A 25,960-nucleotide genomic window follows, 5' to 3' on the forward strand; every position below is an offset into this window, starting at 1 on the left:
GGGCATATATACGGTGCCGCAAGGGCGCCACGCCAGGGGGCGCCTGCCGACCCGCCGGGTGTTGCTAGGGGAAAATTCTTCCGACGAACGTGCACGCGGCGCGCGCACACCTACTTGGAATGAATATGAGCAACACATCTCGAAGAACAACAGTTACAAAGGTGAGTAACCGTCTTATATGCCAAAGAAAATGTGGAAAAGGAAACTCAAAGAAACAATACTGGCGTGAACCACTATGGGGAGTTAAAATGAACTTTCTTATATGAGCTGAATGGAAAACAAGGTCTTAAAATATCCAGTTGCAGAAAAGTACACCTCTAGCTTGATATAACGTGACCTGATATAACATGAATATGGATATAACGTGGTAAAGCAGTGCTCGGGGGCGGGGGGGGCTGCGCACTCCGGTGGATCAAAGCAAGTTTAATATAATGGGGTTTCACCTATAACACGGTAAGATTTTTTGACTCCCGAGGACAGTGTTATATCGAGGTAGAGGTGGAGATAAATCACAATCTCTGGAAACAGAGAGATACTTTCTTTTAGATAACTTTAAGCATCAGGAATCATGTAGGGATATATGGCTTTCTAACTGAAAGTTTGATGGCTTCTCAGTTAATAAGATGAGCACCTTGAAGTGGTTCAGTATAAAGAATACTTGTCTCTTGAGCACCATGTGTCACTGGGGAGATTTGGAAATCATAGAATCACTTGCTGTGTTCAGATTCTGATGTTTGGAGGCATACAACCCAAGCTAATCAGAGTTTGTTTTGAATCTCTCCTACATGCTTTTCCATGTAGTTTGTTCAGAGGCATATCTTTTTCTAAATCTTAGTGGTTTTACATGCGGAATGAGGTATGAATTAATCAACTTAAGAAATGAGTTACTGTCTTAAAGACCATTGTTTCAGCCAGTATCCCTGCAGATAAAGACAAAATGGCCATTACTTGAGTTTTTGAAGAGATCCATTAAAGTAATGCTGGGAAATGGAAGGTGTTTGCATCCTGAAAGCAGGAAAGAGTTAGGACTGCCTGATAAAAGATTTTGACTTAGCTGCACTGAAAGTTAATTGGTTATTTTCTAATCCTTTATATTGTCAAAATTTTAAAAATACCCTTTTATGATCACACAGTGCTAGATGTGTGAAAATAAAATTCTCAGTTAACTCAAGGTAGTGAATCATTTTCTTCAACTCTTCTTGAGCTAGGCGCAAAAGGAGCTTAAAATTCTATTTGGAAAACGTGAGTCTTGGGAGGACCCCATGTTCAGAGAACACGCATCTCAAGAGGCTTAATCATTCTTGTTTTTTTGTTCAGAAGTCTCTATGAGACTCTCATCCTGAGTTAGGTGAACTGCAAAGAAAAATAAAAACTTGAGTTGAATTTCTGTGTTGAATGCCCCCATTAACGAAGCTCTGAGGGATCTTCAACACAGAGAGATGTCCAGCCCTCTTGGTAGATCTTGGTTCATGGAAACTATCCCAGATGTCTCAGTGCAGTCCATGGTATTTGTGATGTCAGAGAATGATGCATTTTGGCATGTCTTCAGTGAATCAAGAGGAGGTAATAGGGTTCCACTAAGGTGGGGAAAGAATGTCTAAAAGGCTAATTATAATGCTTGTACGTTGGATGCCTCCCACAACTTGGTTAGTGAGGAACTAAGCAGATAAATCTGGGCTTAAATTTTGCTTTGCAATTTGCCTTTATATAGAAAAAGCATTTTCTAGAGCAAACTTGCCCCAAGGGTTTGAATTCAGATTTTTGTCTTGCAATAAAATAATTAGAAGTCAACAAGAGTGTTCCAGTGAAGCAAAACAAATGTTAAATGAGCCGTTGATAATTTGGATTATAAACAAAGTGGTGGCTGTCAGCAGCCATATTCCATAGCAGCAGATGATCTACTGAAATAGCATGTCTAAACAAACATGTTTGTGTGAAATGCACTGAGTTGATTTGAATTCATGAAGGATAACTGCAGTGAATCTCTATGCCTCCCAGGAAAACAAAATAAACATATGGTCAAATTTGCTCATCCAGGTTCTTGCTGCTTTTTAGTAGATGCTATGAAAAGTATCTCAGCGTATTCGGGATCACAACTTCTCAATTCCTGTTTATTCAGGAAATATTAAAATTAATGGTGAAAAGTCAGACACCTAACCAAGGCAATTACACCAAATCGGTCTTTCGGATCCTGTTTTTAGATTTCTTGCTTCTTCTAATGATAATTTGGGAAAGTGATCACTGTAGTAAGGGAAAGAAATCCAGGGCTCTTTCCCAGCAAAATTGTGCCTGATTGGCATTAATTCTCTAATAGGACAGTGCCAGAATTAGTTATTCATTTAGTTGCAATTTGGTAGTTAGAAAGATTCATATGTTTATTTGTCCACATTACAAATTTTGATGTAGTTATTGAGAGATAAGAACTATGAGACATCATGATGCTGATATTAGAGTAATTTTACTAGCACCTTTACTCTCCCATCTCTTCCAAAGCTCTTGAGGTGTTAGCATCCCAAATGTTAATGGGAGGAGATTAAATTACATTTTCACCGTTCTTAGTTTTGAGTGTTCTCAAGTATGAATATTAACTACCTTCCAATTCTGTATTGATATATGTAGTACCACCATAGAAGTGTGCAGAGCTTTACACACATGAGAAATGAAGGCTCTTGACTATGTTACTGCTCTTAGTTACATGGTAACCATACAAAGTTTAGTGTGGACTGCCATGTAACAGTGTGCTTATTACATCTCTAAAGATTACTTGGTAATTTATACCTAAGAACTCCAAAATTAATTACTTTAAAGCCTCAAGTTATTACAGTCCCACGTCATTCACAATAAAGACATACTCATTATTGTCTTGTAAACCTACACTTGTTAAGGAATTGAGTGGACAATAGTTACCATTTGTAACAGGGTTATAATGTGGCTACAGACCATCCAATTTAAGTTTCCATGCACTAAACCAAAATATTTGTTTAAAACGGCTTCACTCTTCTTTCTAAAATGAATGTGTTATAAAGGTATAAACCTTTGAAAAGGCTAAGCTTTCGGTGTAACAGAAGGTGAGTTAGAACAGCATGATTCTCTGTTTCAGGGATATATCTGTTTAAAAACAACACAAAACTAGTGTTGTATTCCAAACTGTAATCAAGGAGATTCTCCTTAAATGAATTATGTCAAAGGGAGCAGATGTGCTTCAAGAATATTTTCCGTTCAAGAAGTTCGTAATTCATATTTAACATTATATTGAAACTCGATAAAATAAAACAATGCTTTCCCAGACAGTACTTAAGATGCTGTCATATTTTTAAATATTTTTTAGTTCAGCCTGGGGTAGGCCAACCTTAATTTATGCTGTTATTTGGTTTGTTTTGTTTTGTTTAGTAAAAATCAATACTGCTGCCTTGCAGATTCTTACCAACTATTATAAAATGTATTTTCTTGTGAATTCTAATGGCCTGTGTTCTAGCAGACTGTTAGTTGCAGAGTTAGGTAAATATCTCTAATTCTTTTTTTTAAATAAAATGTATTGAGAGAATTGCTTACAATTATGGAAAAGAAACAGATTCACTGTCTGTTAATTTCTCCGCAAATGTTTTACGTTTATACATTTTTTTCTTACTGCTTTATTTGAGTCATTAATGTAAGAAGGCATTTAATTGAATGAAACACAGATTCATATGCACCACATTTTATGAGTTTTCAGAAGCCATTTGGGTAGTTGGATACATTTTGTATGCTCTGCCATTAAATCCAAAGGATTTTTAAATAACCTATTTCTTTTGTGAACTTTCGTATGCAATAGAATAAATTTCAACATTGTTCATCCCAGCGAAGGGTGAACTCGTGTTTTCAGCATCTTGTCCCATTGCAGATGGAAGAGCGTCGAGACAGCATGTTGGAGACAGCCAAACTCTGCTTTACTTCGGCATCTCGCTGTGAGGGAGATGGAGATGGAGATGAAGAGGAGTGGCTTATTCACTACATGCTGGGAAAGATTGCAGAGAAGCAAAAACAGTCTCCTGTTATCTATCTGTTTCATTACAAACAGGCAGGTCACTACCTCCATGAGGAAGCTGCCAGGTATCCAAAGAAGATTCACTACCATAACCCACCAGAATTGGCCATGGAGGCATTAGAGGTAAAATGGGAAAACTCGCACAAAAGCTTAGTGCCAGGTCTACTAGCTGAACTGAACCAGAATTTAACAGCTGTTACCATGTTTTAAGTGTGCTGAAACTGTTGACACACATGCATAGTTTAACCAGTAGACATCATTTTCTGTTTTTTAAAACATAGAAGGTTTATATTTTGTTTTCTCCAGTTAGTTGAAATAACAATAATCATTATTATTAGCATAGTGGCAATAGATGTGCATTGTACTTTACAGATGAAAATATATTCAAGACAAAATCCAGGAATCAAATGGAATTCCTATAAAAGCTTGCATTATAGAGCATTTATAGGTATGATACTGATATCAGATAATGCTACTGTTTATCACTTATTTAATAAGAGTCAAATTAGCTTTACCCACATAAAACTCATAAGTCAGACTTTGAGGTTGAAGTATAGGTGGTTGGTGTGAAATCTATCCCCTCGCCCAAAGACAAGGCATGGGCTGACGTAGTAGTCACAGACCCTCTACATCCATGGTGCAGCTTGTTAAGGACATTGGCTTTAGTATGTATCCAGTGACCTCCTCCAGTGTCTGTCCTCATTGCTTCATTCCATTGCCTGGAGGGAGCACCTTTTTGTTTTGAGAACCTGTGCCATTTACTTGACTTGGATAGACAGGAAATGTCCTGATGAGGTACATGTGACAGCAAATAACTTGCTCTGCAAATCTCAGAATTTTTGCAGAGCAGGGTCTACTTCTGGGAACTAGTTTCAGAATTCTGAGCTCTCTACTGATTTAATGGACTGTGTTTTGTTTTCCTAGGTTTACTTCCGGCTTCATGCCTCTATTCTGAAACTTCTGGGGAAGCCAGACTCTGGGGTGGATGCAGAAATATTAGTTACTTTCATGAAGGAGGCTTCTGAGGGACCATTTGCCAGGGGTGAAGAGAAGAACACTCCAAAAGTTACAGAAAAGTGAGTGCTAATTTCCAGAAAATACTCTCAAAACATGCTTTTTCCACACCAAGTAGGCTTTTAGTGTAAAGATTATTATTTGTGCAGACATCTACATAGATTCAAAACAGGTGTGCCACAAACTATTATGGTAACAATGAATGTGCCATAAACCAACAGAAACCACAAAATATTAAGACTTTAACTCACTCTTATGGCATCTAGTGTTCCACATCATAGAACTTACGTTATTGATTTTTCTGAGGTCTCTGCAATATATAGGCACAATGTAGGGAGAAAGGTTAACAAGAGAAGGGGACAACCTCATCTTTGGATCCACTGGTGAAACCATTATTTTTGATTAATTAGCAGATGCTTTACTTAAAAGTCGAGCGTAATTTATTGACATGAGCCCTCTAGCTTTGATTTGTTATCATTTTTGTCTTCTTCCCATCTACCCAGGGAAAAGACTTGCATGATTGATGAAGACTCTCACTCTTCTGCTGGAACAGTACCAGGCCCTGGGACTTCCCTCCCCTCTTCCTCTGGTCCAGGTCTGACATCCCCACCTTACACAGCCACTCCAGTTGACCACGATTACGTCAAATGTAAAAAACCCCGTCAGCAGGCAACGCCGGACGGTACAGTCCCTGTTCTCAATACTGCCAGCACAGGGAGGTGCTCTAATCATGGGGGGCTTGACCTGGGAAGATCAATCTGCTCATTTCAAGGAGGGTGACGGGTCTGTGGTAACACGGGCAATATTGCTGCTCATTAACTCCATAAATTCACAGTGGTCAGAGCTTTAAATAAAACATTCAAGGTCGTCACCTGCCACCCAAACTAAATGGGAATGGGGGTGGGATGTGGTATGTAGCTATTAAATGGACCTTTAGTGATGTGACATATCTCTAGAGCCGATCATGTGCTTGTTGAGCTTATGGGGAAAAACTTGGGTTTAATTGATACCTGAGTTTGTACCATTTCAGTGCTTCCTTGACTAGATGAGAATCTGAGCAAGTCAGTTAACTTTTTGTGATGTTCCATCCAAAAAATCTCACCAGAGTTTATCCCATTTGAAATGAGGCAGGTGGCGACTGTCTGAATATATTGCTTATCAACACAAGGTGATTTGCATGGTGGTCTAATAGACTTCGTCTTTTATTTTTTTCTTTAGTATTTACATTAACTGGCTAGCAGCACGTTTCTGTGGATCATAAAATAACAACTGATTGGTTTGGAAAGTAAAGTAGTGGGACAGTGTAGTGTAGTGGTGTCATTGCAATACAAATTAATAGAAATCTTCTATTTAGGAAACCAGACACTGTCTTTTGGCAGGCAGTTTTGTTTCAACATCACCACTCTGGTGACCAGTTTAGCTATCTGTCCCCCTGGATCTGTGGCAACCAACATTCATGAATAAAGTGCATATTCTGCAGAGCACTTCTGCAGGTGAATGTTGATGGATTACAGCATCCTCCTTGAGGAACTGCTGTTCCTGGTCTGAACTTATTTCTGTAGGGTGGGCTGCTTCCATGCCCGTCAACATTTCAAAAATAACTAAACCATAAAAATGTGACCCAATTTCGAAACCAGTAGCTAAATGTGCAGTACCCAACAATATGTATTTGTTCCTTTTTTTCCCCTACTAATAAATAACTTCTGGATTAAAACCAGCATTTCCTTCACTAACCTGAATATTTAAAAGTTTAGTTTATCCAAACCTTCATTTCAATATACAGTAATTCGTTCACTGTTTTAAAAGAGAGTGAGTGTGTGTATGTAATGAGTGTACACACATTAGTGTGAATGAGTTGTATATAGGCAGGCACTTGTACTACTTTAGCTGCTCCATGTCCTTTCTCTACCAGTCTTACATTTGTGTGTGTTTGTGTAAAATATAAATGAGAGAAAATAGAGATAAAGATACAGGGCCTGATCCGAAGTCCATTAAAGTCAATGGGTGTCTTTGCATGGACTTCACTGGGCTTTGGATCAGATCAGGCTCATTCAACATGTGCCTGGAAAGCAAGAAGTTCTTCAAGTGCTTGCTCATATTGATTCCAATTAGGTGTGCGCAGGCTGCGTGCATGATCATCAGAAGATTTTTACCCTAGCAACATGCTGTGGGTCGGCTGAAGTGCCCCCTGGAGTGGCTCCTTTATGGCGCCCCTGATATATGCCCCAGCTGATCCAGTGCCCCCTCAGTTCCTTCTTGCCACCAGTGAGGGTCCTTGGAACTGTGGAGCGCAGCTTAGCTGATCTCCACTCTCCCTAGCATTTGCTTTAGTACCTGTTAATAGGTTCTGATTAGTTGTTAATAGTTGTGAATTACTTGGTATAGTTAGAGTTAGTTTAATTAGTGGGGGGGAACAGGGTCTTCTCCCCTTTCCCCTATCCTGGTACCTATGCCTGGGTCTTCGGGATTCAAACCCTGCTCGGCTTGCTAGAGGCCGATGCCAATGGGAGACACCCACAACTCTTGCCTAAGGTGTCTGGGCCACATTTGCAAAGCCTTCAAGCTGAGGACCAGGAAAGAGCAGGACTTTAGACTGAAGCAGCTCTTTATGGAGAGGGCACTTAGCACGGTCCCTTCCTCTGTGCACCGAGACTCGGCACCGTCGTCCTCGGTGCAGAGTGCCCCTGCGGCACTGACTGATCCAGCACCCCATTTGGACTCTACCAAAGACACATAGTGCGAGATTTCCCCGGCACCTCCACCACGGCGCAGGTCTCTGTCTCCAAGCCAGAAGAAGCAGCAGCCCAAGCAGGTGCTGGATACTTCTGGTTTGTTGGTGCGACAGCTTCCCGCATCGCAGTTGGAGCCACGTCCATTGCCGGAGCACATAGGACAAACATCGGCTCCTCCACCGTCGACTCCGGTGCCGCAAGGGCCGTCAGCTCTGGTGCACGTAAGCTCCCTGGGGCACACTGCAGTCGAGCTGAGACTACCCTCCACTCCAGAGACCTTTTCAACAGCACGGGACTTGATTGCGCTCACAGAGCCAACTCCTCGGTAGCTGGCAGCATCTCCGTCACGGACAGTGCTGTCGAGGGTGAAGCCGTCCGTCATGCAACCACCGTCGCCAAGCGAAGAAGGACGACACCGGTCCTGGTCCTGATCTTCTTCCCGGCACTCATCACGGCGTCGCTCGCAGTCCTGGCACCATTCTCTTTCTCGGCGCCGGTCGTACTTGTGACGCCGCTCCAGCTCGCAGAGATCCGAATTTCGCTACGGCTGGTACCGATCGGACTCCTGGCACCTCTCCCGGTATTGGTCAGAGCGGCACTCAACCCGGAGCCGATCCTGATACTGATCTCACCAGAGGTTGCCATCAAGATCCAGATCAGGCTCCTGGTACCGATACAACCACAGACACCGATTGACGTCTCGGTACCATTCTGCCTCATGGCACTGGTCTCCAGCACCACAGCACTGTACAGCATGGGGCACAGGGCACCAGCGCGTACTGCACCGCCTTGGCCATCTCGCTCTGCCTCTGCATCATCGTGCTCTCAAGGTGGCTACCACACCCAAGACCAGGGTGAGGGCAATACAGGCCAGTGGCTAGAAGAAGGCCAGGACTCGAGCCACGAACCCCCACAGTGGTCCTTTTGGACCCCCTGGGCTTACCATCAGGCCCAGAGGGCTCCTTCGGGGGCTTCCCGTTCCGCCCCTTCGGAGCCCCGAGTATCTGAGGTCACTGTGTCTTGTTCCCCCCCCCCCGCCCCCCCGGAGGCTCTGAGGCGACTGCTCCAGCACCAGTGCAGGCCCACACTACTAGCGTGATGGACCTTGAGCAACAAGATCCTCCACAAGAGGACATCATGCAGGATCCCTTAGTTCCGGGGGTATCTTCCTCGTCCTCACCCAGTGAGACAGTGGCGGGGACTATGGTTTCGAGCCCTCCTCCTATGGACCTCCATGCCCACCAGGAACTGCTCCGCAGAGTGGTGTGCAATATGAACCTCCAAGTAGAGGAAGTGGTGGAGTTAGAGGACCCTGTGGTAGACATTCTGTCCGCGGAGGCACCGTCCAGAGTTGCCCTCCCCGTCATACGAACCATACAGGCCAATTTCAAGACAATCTGGCAATCACCAGCCTCTATTCCACCTACCGCCAAAAGGGTGGAAAGGAAGTACTTTGTCCCTTCAAAGGACTACGAGTACCTCTATACGCACCCCCAACCATGCTCCCTTGTCATGGTTTCGGTCAACCAGAAGGAGCGGCTCAGTCAGCAGGTCCCGGAGCCTAAATCAAAGGACGGTAGACGCCTAGACTTGTTTGGGCACAAGGTGTGCTTGGCTGGAGGCTTGCGGCTCATGGTGGCCAACCAGCAGGCACTCTTGAGCCAATATGACTATAATTTATGTCACTCTATGAAGAAATTCAAGGAGTTGGTTCTGCAGGAATCCAGAGAGGAATTTGGGGCTATAGTAGAAGAGGGCAAGAAGGTGGCCAGAACCTCCCTACAAGCCTCTCTGGATGCGGCAGACTCAGCAGCTAGGACCCTGGCCTCGAGCATAGCCATGCGCCACATCTTGTGGCTGCAGATCTGGCTTACCACCAGAGTTACAGCAGACCTTCCAGGACCTGCCCTTTGATGGCCAGGGCCTATTCTCTGATAAGACAGACTCAAGGCTGCAGAGTCTGAAGGACTCGAGAACTTTCATGCGCTCTCTGGGAATGCATACCCTAGTAACGCAGAGAAGGCCCTTCAGACCACAGCCTCAGAGGTCATACCTTCCCCCTTGGCCGAGACAGGACTTCTTTAGAAGATGCAGCCGAGGTGGTAAAAGGAAACAAATGGGACACCAAGCTTGCCAATGCCAGGGTCTTCCCAAGCCATTGGCAGGGCCTAAGCAGAACTTTTGAAAGTGCACCTGAGGACGGAGCACCAGTCTCCATTCAGGATTCCTCCCCGCTTTTCCAAAATCGTCTTTCCCATTTCCTCCGTACGTGGTCCTACATAACATCAGACCGTTGGGTCCTACTCACAGTGGAAAGAGGATACTCCCTCCAATTTTTCTCCCCCACCCCCGTTCCTCTTCAGGGACCCTTCTCACGAGCACCTCCTTCTACAGGAGGTCTAATCACTCCTGGCTTTGAGAGCGATAGAGGAGGTTGCGGGAGAGTCAAGGGGCAAGGGCATTTATTCCTTCCTAATCCCCAAGGCCAAGGGCCGGCTTTGGCCCATCCTGGATCTACGAGGACTCAACAAATTTATGGTAAAGTTGAAGTTCCACATGGTCTCACTGGGGACCATTATTCCTTTCCTAGATCCTGGAGACTAGTTCGCTGCCCTCGACATGAAGGACACGTACTTCCACATTGCGATCTACTCACCGCACAAATGCTTCCTTTTGCTTTTTGGTCAATCAACAGCACTTTCAATTCACCGTCCTTCCTTTCGGCCTATCCACGGCCCCTAGGATGTTTACCAAATGCATGGCTGTGGTGGGTGCCTCACTTGATCAACAACCGCTCCAGGTGTTCCCATATCTCAACAACTGGCTTATTCGGAGTCGCTCCAGGGATCAAGTGCAGTCTCATGTTCAGCTCACCATGAATATGTTCAATCGGCTGGGCCTCCGGCTCAATGTCGCGAAATCCACTCTGGTACCAACCCAGAGGATAGAATTCATAGGAGCAGTATTAGACTCAGGCCTGGTCCAGGCAATTCTGCCGGAAGCACTCTTCCAATCCCTGGTGAACATCGTCCACACCCTGCAAAGCTTCCCGACCTCGACCGTGAAAACATGCCTATGCCTCCTGGGGCGTATGGCCTCTTGTTTGTGACCAGGCACACCATGCTGTGACTACGTCTACTCCAAGCGTGGCTATCAACAGTATATCGCCCGGGTTGGGACAGCTTGAGCACGGTAGTTACCATCGCACCAGGGGTATTAGCCTCTCAGGGCTGGTAGCTGGACCCCAAATCAGTGTGCGAAGAGGTGCCATTTCATGCCCCACAGCTCTCCATGTCCCTAGTCACGAATGCATCATCCCTGGGATGGGAAGCCCACCTCGGGAACCTCCGTACGCAGGGACTGTGGTTGGCAGGAAAGGTATCCCTGCACATCAACATACGGGAACTCAGAGCAGTGCGCCTGGCATGTCAAGCATTCCGAGAGCACATTCAAGGCTGTTGTGTTGCAGTCCTCACAGACAACACTGCAGCCATGTTTTACATCAACAAGCAAGGAGGAGCCTGGTTGTCCCCCCTCTGTCAGGAGGCCACTCATCTGTGGGAATTCTGCATAACCCATCCATCTGGTGGCATCGTTTCTCCCAGGGGTCCAGAACACCTTAGCAGACCACCTCAGCGTATCATACCAGGCTCATGAGTGGTCGGTTCGCCCGGATGTCATCCACTCTGTCTTCCTGAAATGGGGTTGTCCCCTGATAGACCTATTTGCCTCTCACAAGAATTGGAAATGCCAGATGTTCTGCTCTCTCCAAGGGTGCTCTCCAGGTTCTCCGTCGGATGCCTTCCTAATTCAGTGGAAGGATCACCTGCTATGCCTTTCCTCCATTCTAGCTAGTCCACAGGGTCCTAATCAAGCTGTGCAGGGACAGAGCCCGTCTGATTCTGGTCGCCCTGGTGTGACCCAGACAGCCCTGGTATACCACTCTCCTACAGCTGAGGTCCTGAGTGCTCAACCTCTTGTAGGATTGAGCCCATGGGTGGGATGGTGTGAGGAAGTTTGGGCTGCCAGTGATCATACTGTGTGTGTTCTGTGGAGAGAAGAGACTTTAGTTTCCAGAGTTGTTGGCTTAGGACCATTCAGCGGGTCTAAATTCACTGTTTTTTAAAAAGGCAATAGGTGCATAATGAGCTCTTTTCTGGCACGAGCTGTCCTGTGCAGGTTTGAGAAGCAACAGTGGGCCATGCAAGAGACTCATACTTTTGGGGAATGCTTCCAACTCAGCTGAATCCCTTTCAGTACATTTCAGGATGCTGAGGTTTTTTTCTCCTTCTGTAAAAGTCATTGGTTGACTGTCTGGAGAGGGTGTGCTCAGCCCTGCCATTGTCTTAGTGTGGCCAGACTTGGTCATTCAGGATCATGGTCAATTCTGTCATACTGACCTGCAATCTCTCCACCTCACAGTGTGGATGCTGCATGGCTAAATCAATCTGAGCTGTGCTGTTCTCACTTGGTCCAGCAGATTCTTTTGGGTAGCAGGAAGCCCTCTACCAGGTCCACATACTTAACCAAGTGGAAGCGGTTTTCCTGCTGGTGTACCTGGAATCATATGACCCTCCCTACAGGCATCAGTACCTATCATCTTGGACTACTTCTTGTCCTTAAAGCAGCAGCGCCTGGCAATATCTTCCATCAGGGTGCACCTGGCAGCTAGATCGGCTTTCCATCCAGGCAAAAATGGGCGCTTGGTCTTCTCCAGCAGATTTCTTCAGGGGTTGGAGTGCCTGTTCCCATGAATTTGTCAACCGGTCCCTATGTGGGATCTTAACCTGCTCCTATCCAGACTCATGGGTGTCCTGTTTGAGCTGATGGCCACCTGTTCACTCCTGTACCTTTCCTGGAAGACAGCCTTCCCTGTAGCTATCACCTTAGCGAGGCGTGTGTTGAGCTCAGGGCACTCACATCAGGACTACTGTATATGGTGTTCCACAAGGACAAGGTACAGCTGCGACCCCACCCGGCCTTCCTCTCTAAGGTGGTGTCTGCCTTCCATGTCAACCATGCCACACGCCTCTTGACGGGAGCAACAGCTGCACTCCCTAGATGTTCGCAGGGCCCTGGCCTTCTACATCGAGCAAACAAAACCCTTCAGGAAAACGTCACAGCTGTTTGTTGCTGTGGCAGACCGGATGAAGGGCCTTCTGGTCTCCTCCCAGCGCATCTCGTCCTGGATCACATCATGCATCTGTGCATGCTATGACTTGGCTGGTGTCCCATCTACGCACCTTCGCCGTCCACTGTGCGATAGTGCAGCAGTCCATGGGTGATGCTGCATTCGGTTCAGCGGTCCTTCACTCGGCAGCATCTCACTCCAACCCCACCGCCTAGGGACTTGGGAATCACCTAATTGGAATTGATATGAGCAAGTCCTTGAAGAAGAAAAGACAGTTACTCACCTTTGTAACTGCTGTTTTTCAAGATGTGTTGCTCATATCCATTCCAAACCCGCCCTCCTTCCCCTCTGTCGGAGTAGCCAGTAAGAAGGAACTGAGGGGGCACTGGGTTGGCTGGGGCATATATCTGGCGCCATGAAGGCGCCACTCCAGGGGGCACCTCAGCTGGCTAAATCTTCCAATGATTGTGCACACGGCACACACACACCTAATTGGAATGGATATGAGCAACACATCTCGAAGAACAGCAGTTACAAAGGTGAGTAACTTCTTTTTCTTTAAGTAGCTAGTATGCTTTGGAAATCATTGGGCACTCACCTTTATTTGTTGGCAGGTACATTATTTGCCTCTCTGTTATCAGCCACATTCATTAGCAGATAGTTTTTGCCCTGTTAGTCAAAGATTCTTCTCAAATAATTCTGCTGTTACTTGAATGTGGGGCCAGTCATGATCTACCTTTTCTCCCCACTTGTGAAGACTGACATTGCAAACGAAAAATGTAAAATAAATAAATAAATTAATTAATTAAAAGTATCCTAAAATAATGTGCACTGTGTGATTTCAATTCTCTGTCAGACTACATATGCATAGGCCCTACAGCTTGCTGAAATGGTCTTTGGAGACAAATGAGTTGTTGCAGTGCATGTCATGAGTGCATTCACTCACAAGAAGGCATTATGGGTGATGGCATACTAATTTCTTGATGGAGGAAGGTGGGCTGCATAGCAAAACCAAAAGCTGCAAGCTAAGGAGCTATTAGGTCCATCAGAGCTGAAGCAGCAAGTCTAGAAGCTGCAAGCCTGGCATAGCATAGCTGCTGTCACAGCTATTGAAATTGTCAGTTTGTAGAAGAAGCCAAGTTAGGGTGCCCTCTAGGAAGGTAGAGTGTGACTATTCCAAGTAGAATTGGAAAGGACTGCACCAATCATAATGCCTTAACTTGCTGGCAAAGCCAAACTACCATACTGTAGCATACCAGCATACTGTAGAGCCCCAGGAAATTAAAATATTTGCCTAGGGCTGCTGTTGCAGAGAGAGGAGTGCTAACAGGTTGAGAAGCGCAGAAGTTACTCACCTGTGTGTGTGTGTGTGTGCGTGTGTGTTATTAATATTGCATTGCTTTGCATTATTTTGCATAATACTTTTGTTAAAATATGTACTTTTTAAAGTAAAGTGCTACTGACATCTTTAACGCCATCTAATTGCTGCAGAAGTGTGGTGTCTGCATTTCCATTATACTGGTCCTAAAAATAGTCAATGGCTTTTTTTTTTTTTAAACTTATTATTTTTGGGAAACTTTTTGCTCTTCTGACACCACTTGAAATAGCCCACACTGGTATTATTCATGAATGAAATAGTTTGGCCCAAATTCAGTTCAGGTATCTACCCTAATCGTCTTAGTATTTTTATATACTTATTACCATGGCACCCGACAAAGTAAATGACAATAATATAAGTGACTATAACAGATCCCACACAAACATCCCCTCTGATTGCATTGCCACAAGCAAACTTATTAAATAACTCAGCAATAGTCCATAGTCAAACAAATGCTTTACCAAGATATCTTGTTGACCCTGAGGTCAACAAACTTGCTGACTTCAAGAGAGAGAGTAAGTTCATCCACAGACAGGAGCCCTTCACTGAAAATCACTGGACTCCAGTCCTCAGGTGTGCACCTCTACACAGCTAAAATGTAAAGGGCAAGCATTTATTTTCAGGTGATGTAGCTGTAATGTCCATATAGTATTATGTAGTGTAGTTGTATCCATTTTTGTCCCAGTATATTGGAGAGAGAAGGTGGGTGAGGTAATATATTTTAGTGGACCAACTTCTGTTGGTGAGAGAGACAAGCTTGCACCTTATCTCTCTCATATTGTACCATAACTGTCCAGCATATTTCTATATCTGGGAAAACATTGGACACAAAATTCAGAAATGACTACTATAGTCTAGACCATTTTGAATCCCCGTAGTGCTGGTTTAGAATATCATGCTTTAGACAAACTGGAAAATATAGAGCAATAAAAGCTTGTAGATTAGTACAATACTTTATTGTACAGTACACACATTTCTAGATCGATCTCGCTATGGCAGCTGCTGACCTGCATCTTTCCTTCAGGAGGCAAGAAATATAGCTGAGTTGCAGCTAATATTTGCTGGCAGTTGTGCATGCACAAAACAGGCAGCTTCTTCTCTCAGTGCTCTTTCTTACTCATTCACCAGGCAACGTCCCCTTTTCCCCTTTGTTGTGTTAGCCCAGTCTTTCCTTTTCCGTCCCTTTCACATCACTGGTTTTGTAACCCAACAGAGTAAAAATCTGAGTTTAACAGTGGATAAACCAAATGTAGACCTCCATTGTTTACTTTTTTTAAAATAGCAATCTGGGATTCAATAGGACATTTGCCTCACCTAGGATATCACTGTGATTAATTTACCCAGTTAGAGGGCCAACTTTCTACTGAATGCACAGTCATTAAGCTGTGGATATGTTCAGCTCTTCACAGAGAGGGAGAAAATACAGACTTTAAACAGTTATTGTCTCAATGTGTTCAGCTAATCCCTGGTTTAAAATTGACGTTAATTCAGAAAGAGAAAAAATATAAGGTATCTAAATAAAAACAGTTATCCAAATAAGAAATCTAGTTCCCAGAAAGAGAACTGAAAAATTTGTCCTTTTGCTGTAGTATCTGTCTTTCGAATATATTAATGTTCAGCTATGTATATATCTGCCAGTGAAGTGCTGAGACAATGCAGAAAACGCATGGCATGATCATTGCTACCGTAATGCTGAAACATTATATTATTGTTGTCTTTATCCTTGTCATTTACTGCATTCTGTTCAGTTAGATGTGATCATCCTTTTTTTATGTTTTATCTTTGCTTGACTGCTTTTGCAACCAATATTGCCCGTGCTGCCGCTAACCTTTATACAATTCTGTTCCCTAGACATTTTCTTCCTGCTTTTACCTGTCACGGCTTGCTTCAGTAATTGGCAAAAACTGCATGTTAAGCTCACTGGGAAAGGCTTCTTGCTTTGTGCTATGGGAGGAGTCCTGCTTCATAATCTGTTGGTCCTGTGATTCTGCAAATGTTATAGAGGTGTGCAGTTTCTGTGAGAGTGGGATTCTCAATATATTGATGAGTCAAAGGTGATCCATGAGGATATTGTGCATCAGCTTGTCACTGGTGCCAAGAATTTAGTAAGATTCAAAGAGGGATCAGACATTTATGGTGATAACAAGAAAATCCAGAGTTATGACAGTTAATACAAACAGAATTTTGGAAGGGATACAAAATCCTCATGTATCAGAGTTTAAACCAATCTCTCACTATTAGAGATTAGAATGAAACCTTCATGGAGAGAGATAATAGCACATTTGACTACTGTGATTTTGCACTTTCCTCTGAGGCATCTGGTACTGAATGCTCTTGGAGACAGGACATTGAACTAATGGATTTAGGATGGGAATTACTATTCTGCTTTTTATCCTTTCTGTAATTTAATCTATTTACCGCCCCTATTTTAATGGGTTTGAATGAGAAAAAATCTGAAATTGATATTTAGTATAAAAATATATAAGAAGAATCTGACCAGATAAATAGAATGTTGATAAGCTTCTATGCTCTGAGATTGTTGATGGTAGAAGTATAGCAGTTGTTAGAGTTGCTAGTTACTAACGTATTTAATGATTTGATGAAACTAGACACTATCCAGGATTACATCTTTGACTCATTTTGTAGGGGAGGTCCCTTCTGTACACAGAGAGAGGCACTCTGCCTCAAGTGGTGAATCAGCTCCAATGCAAAACTCAACTTTTTATCTTTTTTTCTTTTTAAAAAAAATTAATTACATGAAAGTGCATCTTGATTCCAGATTTGTGTAGGACATTATGGCTGGGGTCTATTTCAAGAATCACAGTGGTATGAGGCCAAGTAATCCCAAATGATTTGACTGCATACCAATGAATATAGACATGTGTGTAAGCCAGAGTTCTTCGAGTGATGGTCACTAAGTGTATTCCAGTCGAAGTGCATATGTGTTCCATACACCTGAGATAGGCTCAGGCCAGGCAAAAAAATCTGCCTTTCTCTCCTCCTGCTCTGAACCGAGAGCATAAGGGGTGATGCAGACCTACCACTTCTCCTGTTCCTTTCTACTGTATGTGGTCTGAGACAGAACTTCTCTAGTGTCTATAGCTGTAGCTAGTGTTCCTGTTCAAAAAATTAGATATTGTTAATAGTTTTAAATAGTGTAGTTAGAGTAGTTCAGAGCTCTGGGGGCATCCCCCCCACCCCCCGTATGAGGGTGCCCAGTATGCCCAAGATCCCCAGGTGTGCAAGGCCTATCCCTGGTTCTTTCTGGTCCCTGACTTCCACAAAGCTCATAATCCTTCTAAGTTCAGTATCTGTCCTTGCTGAACCCATCAGTTTCATGAATTCAGGCTTTCAAGATTCCTGATGGACAATTTTGTGAGACTTCAGTCTTATTCTGGCCCATCACACTCCTACACATCAGACAGAGGCATTGAGAAGCACCTCTTCGATCATGGTGGTCTCCGACTCTAGGGCTGCTCACGGCAGAGTTAGACTCTTCCAAACAGAGACATGAGGAGGGTAAAAGTAAACACTCTCGCAAGAAACATGAGAAATCTCCTGCCAAGTCCTCATCTAAAAAGAGGACCTCCTTGCTGACTACTTCTAGGTCAGTAAGGCCCCACACCTTGATACGGATGTGTCTGGAACTCCTAAGGAGCATGGTACTGGTTCCTTGACATGGAGAATCGAGAGTCCCCTAAAACAGTTGATAGCCAAAGGGACAAGACTATCTCTAGTAGTGACAATGGAAAGAGGAACATAGACACATCCTGCACTGATGGTACCAGCATGAAGAGATAAGAAATAATTGTTACTGAAAACCGCTGTCCTTCTGAAACCAGCACTGCTAAGGGACAGAAACCCAGGTCCACTCTCCATCAACAGATTAGATATTCTATCCCAGAGGCCCTTACCATCTTTGCAGATCTGGAATCGCTGATACTGTCAGATCTGGTCCTAACTAGGGAGCTCCTGACACTATCACTTCACCATTCTCCTGTACTATCAGCCAGCCAATACATAATGAGACCACTGGTACTGATGGCGCTGCCCATCAATATAGAGGCCTTATTTTCCTCCACTTAGTCTGGAATTAGCGGGAGAGTTTCACCAGCTTTAATGAAGCAGGAAGTCAGCCCGACCAGAGGATCCAAGATATCATGGGTGCCTTCATATTCTCATAGGAAGGACAGCCCAACTCAGGATGGTACCCTCCTTTCAGGAATCCACCTCATTACCTCGGATCCCTTGTACTAGCGTTATTGGTGTCCCTGAGATCCATCTTTGTGACTCCCAAGTATGCGAGGTTTCAATGAGATGCAAGGCAGGATTCCCACCTGGGAAGGAACCTCAACTTGATCAGGGGCACTCTGCAGAAGAGGAGTAACCCATATAGATGGAACCATTTGCCTTTGTGGAATGATTATCATTGTCTGCATCAGATGAGGTGATCACACCATCACTACCTGACTATAGGCAGTTCCAAGACCACCTTGGGAGAATTGCAGACACGCTGCAGATACCCCTGGATAAAATGCAGGACATCACTCATGAGCTATTAGATATCCTCCAAAGACCTGGTCCCAGGAAGGAGGCACTACCTATTAATGAGGCCATTTTAGAACCAACCAGGATGGTCTGGAATACTCCAGCTACTTGTGCTCTCACTCTGAAGAAAAGAAATATTCTGCACCATTGAAGGGTATGGAATACTTACTTACTTTCATACTCCAAACTCTAGTGTTGCAGGCTATCACCAAAAGTGACAAGCAACATCAACCCAAATTTACCCCCACAGGCAAGGAGGCCAAATGTCTAGACCTCTTTTGAAGAAAGAACTTCACTTTGATGAGTGTACAGTTCTATTTCGTGAAATAGAACCAAGGTTTAAAGTTGAAATATGATTGTATTAATTAATTACCCTCCTAGTCAATGGCAGCATCTATAATTATGAGAAGGGCTTCATGGCTCCAATCCTCCAGATTTACCAAAGAAGTTCGGTCCACTGTGGAGGATCTGCCTTTTGAGAGAAATAACCCATTCAGCATGAAAAAAAGATTAATTGTTACATACACTTAAAAACCCATGAGCAATTTTTCACTTTCTGGGTATCTATATCCTGGGACCACAGAGGAGGTATCCTGAACCTCAGTCTTACAGGCAGCATCCAGCCCCATAACCGTTCTACCATCAAAGGACTTATAAGTTGCTACCAAACACCAAGATTACAACACAGTAAGCAGAACGTTTCCTCTTCATTCTTCCAGCCTTAGCCTCAAACCAAGCAATCCCTTTGATGGGGCTTTCAGAAGCCAAGAATCAGGCCCCTAACACATACACAGGACTCCTACACCCTATTTTGGAGGTCATCTAGTTCACTTTTTCTCAGCATGGCACCATATAATGTCAAACAGATGGGTTCTAGAGGTTATCACTGCCGGTGATATGACAGAGTTCCTGTCTGTTCTCCCTCCAGAATTCCCTTCCATGTTCCCCCTTCAGTGACCCCTCTCATAAAATGCTCAGAAAGGAAACAGACTCCTGCTCCATCCGTGAGCCATAGAACTGGTACCGCTTCAGCCCAAGGGAAAATATTCTGCTCAAGATATTTCCTCTTCTCCAAGATGAATATACCAAGATAAAAACTGGGAACAATGTAATCCACAAACTAGCTTGGACCAGTTGGGGAACAGATGCTCACACCTTGCAGACAGCCACCTGGGTCTCCATCTTAAGAACATAAGAACGAACATACTGGGTCATACATATGGTCCATCTAGCCCAGTATCCTGTCTTCCAGCAGTGGCCAGTGCCAGATGCTTCAGAGGTAATGAACACAACAGGGCAGTTACCAAGTGATCCATTCCCTGTCATCCAGTACCAACTTCTGGTTGTCAGATGCTTAGGGGAACCCACAGCATGGGGTTGCATCCCTAACCATCTTAGCTAATAGCCACTTTTGGCTTTCACAGCATTCCCTGGCAATGAGTTCCATGGGTTGAACGTAGAAGTACTTCATTATGTTTATTTTAAACCTGCTGCCTATTAATTTCATTGGGTCAACCTGGTTCTTTTGTTATATTAAGGGTTAAGTAACACTTCTTTATTCAATTTGTCCATATCATTAATGGTTTTATAGACCTCTAATATATTTCCCCTTAGTCGTCGTCGTCTCCCTTCCAAGATGAACAGTTCCAGTGTTTTTAATCTCCCCTCATATGGAAGCTGCTCCATACTCCTAGTCATTTTTGTTTCCTTTCTCTGTACTTTTTCCAATTCTATTTTGTTTTATTATTTATTTATTTTTAGATGGGGCGGCAACCAGAACTGCAAGCAGTATTCGAGGTGTGGGCATGTACCATGGATTTATATGGGGACATTATGATATTTTCCATCGAATTATCTAACTGTTTCCTAAGAGATCCTAACAGTCTGTTCTTTTGAACTTTTTTTTTTGACTGCTTCTGCACATACAGCAAATGTTTTAAGAGAACTATCCACGATGACCCCAAGATCTCTTTCTTGAGTGGTAACAGCCAATTTAGATGCCATTATTTTGTATGTATAATTGGGATTATGTTTTTCAGTGAACATGACTTTGCATTTAGCAACATAGAATTTCGTCTGCCATTTTGTTTCCCAGTCGCCCCATTGTGTGAAATCCCTTAGTTAAATCAAAGCTGATTGCAAAGAGTTACAATCTTGAGTAATTTTGCTTTCTCAGGAGTTGAATATCTGGCTTCACGTCTTCACCCATATTTTACTATTACTACTGAAGAGAAGCAGCAGTAATACAGGGGTACAACCATGCAATAACAAACTCATCTATGATGATCTCAAAACTCCTCCAAAATTGTTGCCTTTGGTCCAGGAATCCCTTCTGCCAAGCTCTCAAGACCTCGGGACTATCAGCAAAAACCAAGTGGTGCAGAGGCTGTGGGGAAAGTGTTGGAGGTAAAGAACAAAGACCTGATCACAGATCCAATAGACCAACCATCTAGCTTCACCATGCCACAAAAGCTTTGGATCACAGGAAACCACATCAGAATCTCACACAGATGTTTGTAATTACAACTACACAAATGGAAAATGAAGGATAGCCTGATAGGTGAATGTAGAATAGACATCCAAACCAGGGAACAACTAGTGAATCACTGCCCTCACATGGCCTTTCTCTGAAGGGAAAGCCTTGATTTATTCCAGGTCACCTGAAGCCATAGAACAGATGACAAACTTGGATATTGACCTTTTAATGTTGCTTTTCAAGTTGACATACGAAAGAAGAAGAATCCTCAAGAAGAAAGTAGGCTGGAGGGGCGTACTAGGTCTCAGACAGCTGAATACCTTCATCTGCCTCCTATGGTTCAGATGATCACCCTGGCTTCTATAGTTCCCCCTCTAAACAAACGCACTAGTTCACAGCTCCTGATTTAAAGAGTGCCTATTTCCACACAGAGATCCACCTAGCACACAGGAGGTTCCTTCAATGCACCATCTGCTTGGACCGTTACCAGTACGGAGTGATCCCCTTCGATCTCTTGATGGTGCTATGAGTATTCACAAAGGTGTCGTTGGTAGTGGTAGCACATTTGAATTATCAGGGCACACCAATATTATTGCAGTACCTTGGAGTACTGGCGACTCATGGGGAAGCTGTACCAAGAAGTTCAGAGGGCAGCCCTATCTTTAGTCCAACTCCTGTGTTCATTAGGTCTCCAAGTAAATGTAGAAAAGTCCATTTTTAGCTCCCATGCAGATTATACCTTTTATTAGAACAACCCTGCATTTGATCAGAGCCAAAGTATATCTACCTCTGGACAGGTTCCAAGCTATGAAGGAGCTCATCAGTCAGCTTCAACTATGCCTCAGACAACAGTATGATGCTATCTCTTTCTTCTACATCACATGGCCTCTTATATGTATGTGACGCTCTTTATGAGACTTCATCTCTGATATCTACAGGTGTGGTTGCGAACAAATCAGTCTCACGTCCCTATAGAGTTCTGACTTAGCTTACCTGGTGGGAAAACAGATTAACAGTGTGTATGGTGGGGGGGGGTCTCTTCGTCCCTCCTCAACTCATGAAAAAATGGGTCACAGAGGCCTCCGTACTAGGCTGGGGAGGCCATCTGAATGAACATGTAGCACAGGGTAGTGGTACCCAACAAGAATCCCAGCTACACGACAGCCTTCTGGATCTGCAGTCAGTGCATGATGTCTTCAAGTGATTTCTCCCACTTATTCAGACCCTGCATGTTCAGATCATGTCAGACGACAGGACAGCAATTTATTATATCAATAAACAGGCAGGAGCAAGATCCAGCCTTCTTTGCATAGGATCTGTCAGTGCACTCTTTCCCCTCTGCTGCAAATACTTCCAAAGGTTATTTGTGGTACAGAAGGAACTGGAGGGGTAGTCAGTTTTCACCGCCCCTCAGTTTGGAGCATGAGGAGAAGGATGCAGGTCTGGATCAGCTGACATTGCTAGCAAAAATTTTCTGATCTTCAGGCTCATGGAGCACATGAATACCTCAAGTGGAATACACATAGGAATCACGTATCTAAAAGAACTCTAGTTACTGCCAAGGTAAGTAACAATACTATATTCTCCATTCAGTAAATCGGTGAAGCCACAGCCTTTGAACAACCATCCTTATGAAGTGGAAAAGTCTGAGTCTGATGCTTTTGATAAACGTAATCTGTTACCACTCCATAAATATGGTGGTTCAAAGGTTTTTCTTTACTTTAAAATGAATTTAAATACATATGTCACATACCAGAGCAGCTTTGTGTACAGCTCACATTTGTTTAACTCTCTTTGTTTTAGCACCTTTTTCTACCACTATCTGAATATCTACCCCAGTTGAAAGACCTTCTTATAGCTACTAGAACCCATGCCCTTCCTCCCGATTTCCAGGATAGTATTCTAAAGAGGAAGCTGTATGTTTTACCCTTTCTTCTCTTTGAACCTGGTATCTTCCCACAGATATAGCTGCACCTAGGACCTTCTCCCGCTCCTCTCTCATCTCAAAAAAGAGTTTTATGGGGTGGAATGTGGGGAATTTATCAATCAAGTTGAATAGCAACTTCACTGATAAAAACTAACTACCTTATTAATACAGCTGCAAAAAGGCTTTACTTTCTTACCTTTCTAGTTACTTACTACCTCCTTTGCAAGGACATTCACAGTTTCATAACGCAACACAGATTCTGCCAGTCAACATTCTATTCTAAGAGGTTTACTACATTATACCTATGCCTTTGCACATAGCCTCTTGTCCAGTGCTATTGAATACTTGCTGCTTCAGGCCAGTCTCACATTTTTACACACCACTGTCCCCTTCTTTTTCCGTTCCTGCCATGCCAGTGAACATCCGCAGTTCAAATAGCAAGGTATATTCTATTTGCATACTGCTATATGTAAAGAGTTCACATCAATGGAGTAGAATGTTGACAAAGAATAATGATCTCCTGGTCCTAAAGAAGAGCTGAGGTGCTCTTTTTTATTAAAAGAGACACTGATCCTTTTTCAAAGTTATTTGGAAAAAAATTGTTTTAATATAAGTGATAGGGGCACACGCACGTTTTCATTTGGATATTAGTGAAATAGAATGGCAATGGCTTCCTGTGCTCTTATAGAATAGAACTATTCTACTTTGATTTATGGATCAGCCTTGTGAACTTCAGTCAGTCAGAAACTAGATTAGCCTTAACATACTTTTAAGAAGAAAACTGAGATTTGATAGAAGTTCTAGTTCTTTAAAATGTCATGGGTAAATACTTTTTCTTTAGCCACCTGAATGGCTAAAAAGTCTTCACCAGATACAATGGAATGGAAATTACAGCAATGTTTAATGAAAGTTCCCTTCCCTTCCTTGCAGTCTATGAACAATGTTAATTTTGAAGTTTGAAACATTAAAGTTGTAGGTAAAGGGTCTATCTGCATTAATTTTTCAAATCCTGAAATTATCTTTCTAACAAGGCCTGTATCCAAATATGTTTCTGTAACAACATGTCAACAGAAGTCAAAACCTCTTTGTAAACAGGACGAAAGGCACTTTTCCTTTCTGCTTCTCCCTCCTGCACAGTGGGGCTCTGTGTCCGAAGATATTTGAGGGTTTTTTAAAAAAAATTTGGGAAAAGGAAAGGGCTTGTTAGTTTGTTTTGTGTTTGAAACAAAAGTTACTTTTTTACTGAGGTACAATTTTATTTTAACTTCTTTACATCCTTCTAGTCTTAACCAATCAATTATTTTTCTTTTGTTTCTGGAGGATCATAGTAAAGAGAAATCTCAACCCTTCTGGTATGTGTGATATCCCAAAATCTCTAGTAATGTGAGATTAGAGGATTTTCATGGAAGGGTAATTGTCCTGGCTTCTTCTTTTGCAACACAGAGGACATCTCTCTGTTTTCTCTCCTTAGCCTCCTCCTTTGGACCTTGATTCAACAAAGCATGTAATCATGTAATTGGGATTTAGGCAAGTTCAGTGGGACTGTTCATGTGCTTGAAGTTAAATACATGTATGTTTGCAGGATTGGGGCCTGAGTCTTTACCAAACACTGCCTGCTCTCTGATGTTTCTACTGTATAACTGAAATCTTCTGTCTGTCCATCACTTGCTCTTGGTTCACATTTTTAAGGTTTCCTGCCCAACTATAAGAACTAGACATTTAAACGAGTTCTTAAGGTTTAGATTTGTGAGCACAATTCTGCAGTACATACCACAGCTGCAGAATATATGGCTCCTTGCTTTGTTCTCTTCTGCTGCTGCATTCCAACCACAAGGCTCCCCTCTTTTAACATAAGGTATTAAATTACCACAAGCAGTAGATTTCAAAAATTGATCTCAGCTTTTGTTATAGAAACATAATATCAGTAAAAAGACATAGCCGTTTCAAATTCCGGTCTTCAAGACCTGGGGGAGTATTTGTCAGGTCTCTTGCCTCAAATAGGTGGAAATTCTGTTCCTTCCCACATTTCTTCTCAGTCACCTCGTCACTCTTGAAATGTCTCAATGTAGAAGTACGCTTTTCTAATAGATGGCCTTTTAAATTTGGTTAAGACAAGCAACTACAGCCCTGATTTGACCATTTGGCAGTGAGCTGATGCTTGCAGCATATCTCTCTCTTTCAGCTGGTAAGTATTCTGATTTTTCTTTGCTTTTCTCATCACCATTGAAGAGAAGACACAGTGCACACTCCCCTTTTCTCTCTTCTGTCTCTTAACACGTTAATTCAACTCTTAATTCTAATCCTTACATAACTTATTTTGCCCCTCTCTATATTTCTGCTCTTCTCCTTTGGTCACACTCTCCCCATGTGTGCCTTCAAATGCTTTTTTCTAAGTTCGTACCTTTACTTTTGCTACCCCCATGCCAGGAATTGACTCCCTCTTCTTATTTACCAAGACTCCCTCTTTCCTCCTTCAGATCCCTCTATAAAGTGCAGTTCTGCTTCAAAAGGTGACTATGTAAAAATGCACCTTTATGTTCAGCAGATCTGCTCCCTTTGTGTAGTCCGAGTCATGTCTACTGAGTTTAGAAAATCGTACCCATTGTCACTAAAGTGCCTAAGTGATGTACATGCCTGAGTCCCATCGTTTTTTCCCATTGACTTCTAAAATTTATAAAAATTTACCCTATACGTTTTTGTCTTTTACTACTGTTAGTGGTGCAGAGACAC

At 43.2% G+C, this 25,960-nt stretch overlaps 1 protein-coding gene across 8 annotated transcripts in view; it reads left to right on the plus strand.

Moving 5' to 3' along the window:
• The window catches only part of CABIN1 (calcineurin binding protein 1), a 222,795-nt gene that overhangs the window by 52,003 nt on the left and 144,832 nt on the right, over nt 1-25,960 (plus strand). For 7 of the 8 annotated variants that reach the window (XM_032801282.2, XM_075060054.1, XM_075060056.1 and 4 more), the window contains 3 exons: nt 3,881-4,147; nt 4,949-5,100; nt 5,542-5,720. In XM_032801282.2, the coding sequence (XP_032657173.1) occupies nt 3,881-4,147; nt 4,949-5,100; nt 5,542-5,720 (598 nt within the window). The remainder of the gene's footprint in view (nt 1-3,880; nt 4,148-4,948; nt 5,101-5,541; nt 5,721-25,960) is intronic. The other variant, XM_075060057.1, reaches the window with a different exon arrangement.

The sequence above is a fragment of the Chelonoidis abingdonii genome, chromosome 22, assembly GCF_003597395.2.
Source record: "Chelonoidis abingdonii isolate Lonesome George chromosome 22, CheloAbing_2.0, whole genome shotgun sequence".
Lineage (NCBI taxonomy): Eukaryota > Metazoa > Chordata > Testudines > Testudinidae > Chelonoidis > Chelonoidis abingdonii.